Here is a 12,196-nt window from a genome sequence, read left to right on the forward strand (position 1 = left end):
GTCACCTGGTTCAGATAATATCACAGCAGAACTGATAAGACACGGAGGATATATGATAAGGAATAAAATTTATAATTTTATACTCAACATATGGAATAAAGAGGAAATGCCACAAGAATGGCTACATGGTATCATTTGCCCAATCTTTAAAAAAGGAGACAGGTTGCAGTGTAATAACTACAGACCAATTACGCTTCTGAATGTCGCATACAAAATCTTTGCAATTCTTCTACAAAATAGAATCTCCGAAATCACAGAAAACAAATTGGGTGAATATCAAATGGGATTTAGACCAAATAGATCTACAGTTGATAATATATTCATACTGCGACAAATATATGAAAAATGTTATGAATATAATATTGAATTGCATAACATATTTATCGATTTTATGCAAGCATTTGACTCAGTAAATAGAAATATAATTCCTACATGTCTAAAGAAAATTAATGTCCCAAACAAACTAATAAGATTAATAAAGTTGACATTACAAAACACTACAGCAGTAGTAAAAGGAAACAATGATTTTAGTCAGAAATTTGCAATAAATAGAGGAGTAAAACAAGGAGACCCATTATCAGCAACTTTATTTAGCATAGTCATGGATGAAATAATTCAGAAGTTGGAAATCAGAGGAAACATTTCAACAAGATTAAGACAGATCTGTGCATATGCAGACGATATAGTAATTACTACAAGAACTAAGCAATCAATGGTGGACTCACTAGTGAAACTAAAGCAACAGGCAATGAAATATGGACTAATAGTGAACGAAAAAAAGACAAAGTACATGAGATGTACAAGAAGAAAAATCCAACAACAAAAAGAGGATATAGATACAATGCACATAGAGCAGGTACAGTCATTTAAATATCTCGGGTCAATAGTAAATGGAAACAATGAAATCGAAGAAGAAATTAAAGAAAGGATTGCAGCTGGAAATAGAGCATTTTATGGGAATAAGAGGATATTCCAATTCAAACTAGTTTCCAGAAAAATAAAATTAAAGCTGTATAAATCCATAATAAGACCTGTGGTTACATATGGCTGTGAAACCTGGGTGCTGAAAGAAGATATAATTCGAAAACTAATGATATTTGAAAGAAAGATATTAAGGAAAATATATGGCCCAACGAGACAATCTAATAATATATGGCGAATAAAAACAAATGAAGAGCTTGAAACATTAATAAAGAGTAAGAATATAAGAAGATTTATCAAAACACAAAGATTGAGCTGGTTGGGTCATATTGAAAGAATGCCCGAAGAAAGAACTGTGAAACAAATTTACAATTGGAGACCTATTGCTACAAGATCATAAGGAAGGCCCAAAACCAGATGGATAGACGATGTCAGAAATGACATAAGAAAACTGAAGACACAGAACTGGAAGAAATGTGTGTTGAGTAGAGAAGAATGGAAGGATGTAATTGAGCAGGCCAAAGCCCATAAAGAGCTGTAGCGCCTTATAAGAAGAAGACTGGCATGCCCAAGTAACCAAAAGTGGTTGGTCAAACATTGGGCCAACCATACTGAAAATGGTTAGCCAAACGTAAGAACATACCATTAGGCAATGGTAATTTTGGCTGTGGTTCCAACATTGGCCCAAAGTGTGGTTTTTATGTTGGGCCAATGTACTGAAAACTGAAGTGTAGATAGGCTTGTGTTCTTATATATATATATATATATATATATATATATAATTTATTGAAGCCAAATATAAACTCTAGTACAAATTATTTGGGTAAAATTAAAAAAATACACAGCACTTTCTCATTCATGTGGTATCATTATTTTCAAGGTACCTTCAAGTGGTAGCACAAAAAACTTTCTAGAGATTTCTTTCCACTTTTCATGGAATTTAATCTGTACATAACATTGTTTATTTTACATGTATGGATCTTCAAGCACCTTCACAAGAATACTTGTAAGAATGTTCTTTTCCTGCTACAGCTAAACAAACAATAAGCAATTCCCAGCACAGAGATATCTTTCATCCATGGCAGCTGACAAAGGACTCGTGAGTGACTACAAGTTAAAAATAGCTTCTAAATATTATATTTCCAGTATGTGCTGTGACTGAATTATTCGAAAAGAACTGTTACATGTCACTTATTGCACACTCTAGAATTTACAGCATACTCTTGAAAGTTGTCTTAAGAGGGGAATTGTCAAAACTGATTTTGACTCACTTTTCCATGGTTGGGCAAGCATTGGCGACAACCATTGGCCCAACGTAAGATCAACTTGAATTTGCCAACCCAACCTTTGCCATGTAAAAACTGCGGTTGGTCCAATGGTTGTGGTTACTTGGGTGAGTACCGGTGTACACTTGTTGCATAACTGATATAGTTTAGACGAGAATAATCCTTTAAATTTTGTTATTGTCTACAATTTGGGAATGAAATATGAATGTGTTATTCTTTTTATTTTCTAGACATTTGGTAACAGGATGTTTGGCACACTAAGCTGGTCGGTGCCTGTATTCGTTGCTTTGTCTACTTTTGGTGGAGTGAATGGAATCTTATTCACATCATCTCGGCTTTTTCTTGCTGGTTCTCAAGAAGGCCACCTTCCATCTTTCTTCTCATTTATTCATGTGAGGAAATTTACTCCAATACCATCTCTTCTGTTTACGGTAAGTACATGTTTAGTAGCTTCTAGGAGTGTAAATATAGACTTCAAACATAGGCGTGTGCAGACCCTCTGATTAGGGGTGGCAAAAGCTTTGATGAAAGTTAAGTCTGAAAAGAAAACCTCGTTTTATCTCACCGTTTTAGTTTCATTGCATTGATGTGTGTGTGTGTATATCTAATGCAGCAACATAGAGGCATCATAATGAATAAATAAATTCTCTGAAATGTGCCGGACTCCCTTTCTACCAAACAATTGTGTTCATGCATTTAAGACAAAACTGTTTAGCAGCAAGAGTCTGAAGCACTTAGTAGTTACAACTTCTCTCTCTGGAAATTTACAATGCATTACAGAAAAGAAGAAAATTGAGATCGAAACGAGCAAGAAAATTTCTAGATCTAAAGTTTTGCAAATTGAAAACAATATTGATTTAATATTGGCATTCTCTTTTACAATTTTCTTCAGTTAGATCATTTGGAGCCCAGAGCCAACTCCCACCGCCCTCTAGCTACGGCTCTGAACTTGACAAGACTGTAAGAAAAGCAGACACTGCAAGCGAAGCAAGCAAGAATATTTTACGAAATGTATTTTGAATTGTATAAAATTTGATATCGAGGGGGGACAATTTTCCTTTGAAACTAATCCCATCTTGGTAATCCTTTTGTCCTGCTACTCTTAGATTCTACTAGTTTTGCTTTCTTTTACCTCAATGTTTGACCCCCCTTGCCCCCCTAGAATTGATTTCCATCCAAGGTTGGGGAGGGGAAATGCTCATTGCTCCTCCTGTGGTTGCATCACTGCACCCCCTTCACTAGTAGTTGCTTTGAACTTGAATCGACTTGAAAATACTTTATTTTCTTGAAGAGTATAATATCGTTTAATAACAGTGATAAGATTCCTCTACACTAAATTTGTAGATGAAAGTATAATATTGTAGGGACATGGGCGTCTGTAAGGGGGAGCAAGGATGGCAACACCTCCCCCTTAGAAATTGAATGTCAAGCTAAAAGTATATATTTCACACATATAATTCGATTTCAGTCCTAGTAATTTACATTAATGCAATAATTTAAAATTCAATTTTTGTTTTTTGAGGGACCAACACTATTTTCGAGGTAATATACTCCATGAAAAAATACCTTGCTTGTACCTCCTTTGAAAAAATCTGCGGATGCCCATGATTAGGGAGGGCAACTGCCCCCCGTGCGCACGCCTATGCTTATAATATAGTACAAAATTATTTTGAAGTGGTGGATACCTTGATGACACTTCAAAGAAGTGAAAAGAAGATAAAAACTAGTGCATGTTGAGGTCCACAAACTAAAATTTGGAAAAATTCAAAATCACAATGTGAGGAATGTCTATTTGCCCAGTATGTTATACAGATAGAAAAGAAAGTTCCAATGATAACAAAATTATCTAGTTGTATAATTATGCTTTGTGTTGAATTTTATAACATTCTTTCCTCTTGTCCTTGTATGTAGATCTTGTTATTACTGTATTTTGAAGATCTTTCTCCATATGAAAATACTGATTTGTTGTTGTTATTGTTGCATATATGTGCTCTTACGTGCAATCAACATCTGATTATATATATGTGGTACCCAGGCACGTAGCCAGGGGGAGGGCTAAGGGGGCTGAAGCCCCCACAAGAAATCCTACAAATATCTAATTTAAATAGTGTATAGTGGTATTTATTTTACTTTCTTAGCAGCATTAAACATTAAATAGAGAAAATATGTATAATAGAGGAACAAGGTTATATATTTATATTCTACCATTTGATCCAAAGAATAAATGGATCCACAGCTCTCAAAATGCATAGTTTTCTTTGAGAGGGTCAGACAATATAAACTTCATTAGTAAAGTTTGGCCCTAACGTTTAGAACCTTTTTTTTTAATGAAATGTGTAAAAGTTAATAACAAAATACAATAACTATGAAAGTCAGTACATTAACTGTGGGACGGCATGGGTTCAAGTTCACCTGGGTCAGTTTCTGGGTTCTCGGCCTGTGTATAGGGCTGGTGGCAACCCACCATCATGAGGAAATTGTGGAGCTACGAGTAAGTAGTGTAACCCGGTCTCGGAAATCTCCTACAATGGCTGGGGGTTCGACGTGCTAACCCCACTTCTGGTTGAAGATCTCCACACCTCTAGGTAGGATCGTGGGAGGGAGACTGGCAGTCGGAAAATAGGCCCAGGCCCTTTCGAGGGCTGTTGAGCCATGGGTTATTATTATTATTATTAACTGTACAAAATGTAAGAAAATTAATGGATATCACTTGTGTTGAATATTCACTCATATGGTGGATGAGTATCAAAGTCTCCCCATTTATATAATAATAATAATAATACATTTGGATCAAAATTGGTTTATTTTTAATAACTTATGATAGTTATTATTGTAAAATGACAATTATAACCGTGGTAATTCCACTAATCAAGTTTTATTAGTAGCCTGCTCCCTTTACAAATATTTAAGGTGAGGCCTGTGCTGATAAGGGATGAGCTCCCCCCCCCCCCCTCCCTGAAATAAAAACCTGGCTATGGGCCTGGTGCTACCCTTGAAATATTTATTGCCCTGTTACCTCCTTTTCATATTTATTTCTACCAGTGCAATTACAAAATTATAACAAATCCTACAGGCATGTATAAATCATAATATGAACATTTCACACACTTTATGATATATTATTTTTGTAGTTCTGTATCAGCTTTTAAATTCACAAAAAATGTGACCTCACAGCAGCTCTTGAAGTGGAATATGTTAACTGGGATGATGATTGGTCGAGGGGGGTGCTCCTATTATGGTTTAACATGATGACAATGAGACAGCTGGGGGGGGGGGGTGCTTTGCAAAACTTCTGCTTGCATCCCCCCCCCACTTCAAGCACTGACTAAACATTATAACATTGAATTCTCTAATTCTCTGCACTGCAGTTACCCACATTGAGTAATTTTTAAAAACTAAAGAACTAAAACAGAAAAATAATTGTATGGAATTAATTTTAAGGTTTATAGGAGAGATGTAAAAGTAAATTTAGCAACAGACTAACTGCTAACTATGGACCAGAAGTTTTTCTCTTAAGTAAACACAACATTTGACTTTTTCTGGAAAACTCATTTTTCTTTACAAAAGTATCTATTATTTTAAAGAATTACATCTACATATTCAGAATTCAACATATTCAGCTGTGTATTCAAAATTCTACTTAGAAATGTATAGAGTGCCTGCATAATTGTGACTGAGATTTTCTTCATTAAATTCTTCCAAACTAATATGAATACAAATAATAATATGCACACAAACCATGTGAATGGCTTCTTGAATTGTATAGAAGTATTTTTAAACAGGCATAATTTGCAAAACTTTGAATATTGCTGTAGTTTCTCAAAACTCTACACATTTTTAGAATAGGTCGAAGTCAAGCCAAGCCTAAGGACCATTTGAACTTCAGTAATATAAATTTCAACAAATGTATAGGGGGTATAAGAGTCACCCCTTCCACTTCAAGCAGTGGTAAAAATAAATACACAAGAAAATAATATTTTGCATGTATATTGAGAGAAGTGGAAGAATAGATGAGGAAGTAAACAAAAGAGGACAAATGGATGGTGGACTCGATCACGGCGTTCGAAGATTAATGTAGAACAGGGATGTACCTATGAAATGCAAGAATATAATGTACCAATAATTACGTATGGAGCAGAGACTTGGACAATGACAGAGACAAAGAAAGATGCAGGCAGTGGAGATGAATTTTTTAAGGAGTGTATTGGGGAAGACTAGAAGTAGGGGTAGCTTCAGGACAGGATAGATCAGGCACAGATGAGATGGTTCGGACACATGAAGAGGATGGATGCAGAAAGACTACCAGTAAGAGCTTACAATGGACAACAAGTGAGAATAAGGCCAAGGGGGAGACCAAGATGTCAGTGGAAAGAGCAGATAGTGGAGAGTGTTAGGAGAAGAGGACAAGATTGGAACACCGTGGAAAGAGCGGGGTGGTGGAAGACCAGGAGAAAATGGAGAGGCTTGACTTCTATGCCGACCCAGCCAGAGGCAGGAACCTGCAAAGGATGATGATGATGCAAAATACATTTTGCATGTAATGAATCTTCTCATTATTCCCATTAATTTTAACTATATTCAATGTAATTTTTCTATTTTGTCATTGTGATTCATTACTTTGAACTACATTTTATGAAAATTTTCTCTTTGCAGTGTGTTATGTCCCTTGTGATGCTCTGTACAAGCAATATATTTGTGCTTATCAATTACTTCAGTTTTGTTCTGTGGTTGTCAGTTGGAGCAAGCATAGCAGGACTTCTGTATTTGAGACACACGAAGCCAAATATGCCACGCCCTATTAAGGTTCATCTGGCTCTCCCTATTTTGTTCCTGCTGTGCTGTTTGTTCCTAGTGTTGGTGCCTACAATTGTTCAGCCCTGGAATACAAGTGAGTATTCCTTTTATTTATTTTTCTTCAAATTAAGAAACCTAAAAATAGAAAAGCATCATTTACTGATTTGGATGAATAATTATTCATCTCAATAGCTATAAGTGATGTTCTTTTTTGACTGAACTACCTATATCCAGATTGGGACATTCTCTGGATATCCTATGGACGTCTAATGGATATTCCTAATATCCATGGATCTGATCTGGACATTTCTGGGTATCGTATGGATATTCATTGGAGATTTGTGATGCATGGGTATATGAAAAAAGTATAGCTTATTGAATTGTGGCTCAACCAGAAATTGAACTTGCTAATACCACTGAGATACAAAACCAACCTCTGGTGTCCTCACAGTTTTCATACTTGGATCTCTCTGTTGAGATTATTTGTGTTGTATTTGCCAATAAAGACAAAGGTCAATTCATGGTTGAGTCACATTTTAAAATAAGTTATAATTTAAACATTTTAGCAACATTTGGTAATCAGAAATAAATAAATAATGTAATTTACTTCAATCCAAAATCAGTGTATTAGCTGACCAGTTAATAAAGCATTTGGAACACTTGGGTATTTGTATAAATATAACAAAATATTATAATCAAGTTGTAATTATTTGCAACACTTGTCTATCCATTTCTAGACTATTGAGATGTGCACTCTGGTAGAATAAATCAAAACTTTACCAATAAAAATTCACAAATATCAAAATGCAGTTCATATTTTGCACCCCAAGGCGTGAGCACATTTTACCTTACATAAATATGAATATGTACCATATTGCCATATATAAAAACTCATTAAATTCAGCAAGCCATCATATCTGGCTGACAGGTTGATCCCTTGCACCAGTATGCACAACTCTTGTACAAGAAGAAATTTCAAATTTAATCTCTGGCATATCAGTCCTCATTCGCATTTGCGGTTGTAAATACTGGAATACCTACCTAAGAGCATGTGAAATATATCTGAACTAGAATCCTTTCAAAATGATGGAGAATTTCTTCCCGGCAGAGCAGAGGCTGTGTTCATGCACTATGATGTAATCTGTATGATTTTTTTTAAATAATTTTGTTTATAATATGTATTTGATCAATAGTACCAGTCTGTACTAAATTGTAAATTTTATATTATATCGTATTAAACCTCCATTGGGGTACAGGTGTCCCCCATCGATATCATTGAGAGATTGCAACACTGTGAACTATTCTGCACATGGGTGCTTAGCTAAATGTTATTTCTTTATCTTTGTTTTAAGCTCAATTGCGTTGTTCCCTTGCACTTCTAAGCCATGTAATATTATAAAGTTAGCGCTATTTGCATGCTTGCGGGACTAAATACACAAGAAAAATATGAAAGCAAGAAAGACAGAGCACACGTCAAATGATGATCCCTCCCGAAATATAATTCTGGCTACAGGCCTGGTGGCAGATAAGCCCTAGGCTGAATTTCACCTAAGTATTATTTTCTTGTAGTTTACGGTTATTACAAGCATAAGAAAACAGTTTTTCTTTGTGACGTTTGATGTGTTTGTAACTGTATCTTTAGTCAAAATGAAAATAAATGTCTGATGAAAGGAGCGTGTGTTCTCCTGAAACGTCACAAAGAAAAACTGTTTTCTTATGCTTGTAATAACCGTAAACTACAAGAAAATAATTCTATAATGCAAGCAATGCGTACATACAAGAAAAACTTCACCTAAGTAGTTATTCTGTTTTTTCTTTAGGTTTCTGTGCATACAATTTTGCAATTCTCTTAAGGAAACATGAGTAAGCATTTTCTGTTCAAATAATAACATTTTCTTCCTTTTTTGCAGTCATTGGCTTGGCCATAACGCTGTCTGGTGTACCAGTTTACCTAGTGTGCATAAAATGGAAAAATAAACCTCAGACATCACAAAAGCTACTGAGTAAGTACATTTAGTCAAAGCCATACTTTCTTACAAAACACATCTATCTTTACACCTTAACACGTTGGTCATAATGACTGAATCTGGTGCATACCAATCACGCCATGTTGTCATTATGATCGAAACATGCGGCTTGCATTTTGTTTTCCTAGCGCACTGTAGGTCACGAGTATAACAATGATGAGCATAAGGCACGATCGACAAGGCATGGGGAGTCGAGTGCACATGGAAGTATTTTGGCAATTCAATTTTTTACAGGAAAACTAGCGAAATTTGCGAAATAGAGTCCAATAACCACTTGGGTGCAGGAGGAAAGAATTGGTAAAACCACCCTAGCACCAGGTTGCGAAATCCCAGGGGGGAGGACCTGAAATCCCCCCACCAAACTCTTCTGGAGGGGAGAGTTTTTGTTTTAACAACAAACATAAACAACTAGTTTGGGATTCGAATATACTTGACTGGAATAATATCGAAAATATACAAAAAGAACGGTCATCCCTTAGGACACTGAACCCAGCAATCCCCAGAACACAGAAATAGGAGCGACTTGTTATTTCTTCTCTCTTCGCCTTTCGTTAGCAACCACGAAGTATAGAAATATATTAATAAAACACGTAATGGCATTTATATGTGAATTTTATACAGGAAACTATTATCTTCTTAATTTTTGTCTCCCTCCCCTTCCCTTAGGAAAATCATTGATCATAGCATCAGTAGTACATTAAAATCTTTAATTTGCAAGTACACTTTGAATGAAAGACAGTCGATATAATATATTGTATATTTTGTAATATAATTTCATTATTTAATAATTGACACATATTTAATGGCATTAAGCTTGTATATATATAAAAGTGTCTGTGTGTGTGTGCATGTGTGTCTGTCTGTCTGCTCCTTCCCCCCACCAATCTGCAGTGATTTCGCACCCTGCCTAGCAGGAAATGTGGGGTAAATACAGGGCAAGCTTGCAGCTGTGGTTAAAGTTCTGCAAAGTCTTAGTAATGAGATAAATGAGAATTTGTGTAGAATAAATTTATAATTTCACTGGAAACATGTAACACTGTTTTTTAATGCAGTATTTCTCTCGACTGTGATAGACTTTCACCAAAATTTACAATCTTGTGGTTACCACTTTCAAAGGAGGTTTCTATTTGCCAATTAATGGTCTAAGGAGCCAATTGGACAGTGCGTTTATTTTGGCTCTGGGCCAAGATAGCATGTGACTGCAGATGCCGGTATTTTTTGACCCATGTCGTCCCACTTATTTTTACGCAACATATCTTAGCATGCAGACAATTATATTTATATTGCATAACGAGTACTAACTTGTGTTATAAGAGTTTTTCAAAGTGGTGGCCCATTCTTAACATCTCTTGTCTAATTTTCATTTCATACTCTCAAAAAGATTGATTGATCGATTTGCTTTATTTGACTTCACTTTTTGTGCGACTTTGGCTAATTTGCGAAGATGGGGACGAGTGATAATATGATGAAATTGATGAATGGACACACTCAAACATCCATGCCCAGGCCAGGATTTGAACCCGGGACCCCTGGCATTGTAGCGCGATGTGGTAACCACTCTGCCATGGGGACTGGCCGGCACTCAAAAAGAATTCACTTTCTACTATGTATTGCTAGTTTTAAGAGAACTAATAAGTAACCTTATGCCATTATTGTGCTCATTTATGTATTCATCCATTTCAACTATCACCTTCTCAGAAATTACCAGATACAAATGGTAATGTTAGACTTAGTGAAATTGCAGTTAAACGCATCAAAATGTTTTTTCTGTCTAGCTGTAAGAGGCAACAAGCTATCAAAAGTGACTCATTGATATTTCAGGAACTAACAAGTGCAGAGCTCTGAAATGTTTTGTTTCATGTGCTACAAATAGGGTGACCATAATATTTTGGCCCATAAATGGGACATCCAAATGAGGTCAGGGTATCCCTTTCTTGAAAAATTGGTTAGGCCTAATTATAAGACATATTGTTATTATTAACATATTATTATTATTTATTAAAGTATGGACCACATCAGGGGTGCCCATCCCTCCCAATGCCTATGATGCACCACTCCAAAAAAGGTAGAACATCCCCCTCCCCCCTTATGCCGAATTATTGAATTATATACTCAAATTATTTTGGTCAGACCAAATTTGCAGAACAATATAATACAGACATATAAAAGCAATATATGTTTACTTTAGGTATTGTTTACAATATATGTAGATATTAACATGTATGTTGTATACGAGGTGTGACACAAAAAAACGGGATTGTACATATAATTCAGTCTACTTGCAGAATTAGTTCTTAGTGATGTTATCACCTTCAAAGTAGTCCCCTTTGGCATTCACACACTTCTGCATTCGATGCTGCCATTGTTGGTAACATTGTTGAAAGACAGTTTCAGTAAGGTCCTTCAGGAGCATTTCCGTTTTTGCCTTGTCTTCAACTGAGGAAAAATGGGTTCCCTTAATGCCAGATTTAACCATAGGAAATAAAAAAAAGGTCACATGGGGCTAAGTCTGGGGAATAAGGAGGATGCTCCATCACAGTAATGTTTTTGCTGGTCAGAAACTGCTTGACAGATAGTGCCTTGTAAGTGGGTGCATTGTCTTGATGCAAAATCCATCCATCACTCCACAACTGGGGCCTTTTTTCCTAATTTTTTACGAAGTTTTTTCAGTACCTCAATGAAGAAGTGCTGATTTACAGTTTGACCACTGGGAACCCACTCAATCATTACAATTCTACGAATGTCTAAAAAGACAATCAACATTGCCTTGAATTTTGAATGTGACGTGAGCTTTTTTGGGTCTTGGGGATTCTGTCATCCACACTGTCCCTTCCCTCCGAAAACCGTTTATGCCATTCAAACGCGCATGTCCTAGACAAAGTATCATTCCCATAAGCCTCACTTAACATTTGGAATGTTTCTGTTGCCGATTTCTTAAATTTCACAAGGAATTTGATGTTGATTCTTTGTTCACTTTTCACACTAGACATTTTTTCGGAAGAACACGGTTGCAGGTGTTCACTCAATGATGCAATACTCCCAACTGGCGAGACCGGGTGAGTCCCAAACTTGCAGCACAGATAGACTAGGGGTGTCACATGTCGTCACCAAAACTGTTGTTGCCAACTCGTTTTTGTTTTTCACTTATACAATCAATCCCGTTTTTTC

At 35.9% G+C, this 12,196-nt stretch overlaps 1 protein-coding gene across 1 annotated transcript in view; it reads left to right on the forward strand.

Annotated features, from left to right (window-relative positions):
* Positions 1-12,196, forward strand: part of JhI-21 (Juvenile hormone Inducible-21) — a 102,972-nt gene that overhangs the window by 86,746 nt on the left and 4,030 nt on the right. Inside the window, exons 5-7 of the mRNA XM_083138448.1 lie at positions 2,438-2,638; positions 6,861-7,095; positions 8,912-9,004. Of these exons, the coding sequence (XP_082994574.1) occupies positions 2,438-2,638; positions 6,861-7,095; positions 8,912-9,004 (529 nt within the window). The remainder of the gene's footprint in view (positions 1-2,437; positions 2,639-6,860; positions 7,096-8,911; positions 9,005-12,196) is intronic.

Source organism: Lepisma saccharinum, chromosome 17, assembly GCF_977018435.1.
Source record: "Lepisma saccharinum chromosome 17, izLepSacc3.1, whole genome shotgun sequence".
NCBI lineage: Eukaryota > Metazoa > Arthropoda > Insecta > Zygentoma > Lepismatidae > Lepisma > Lepisma saccharinum.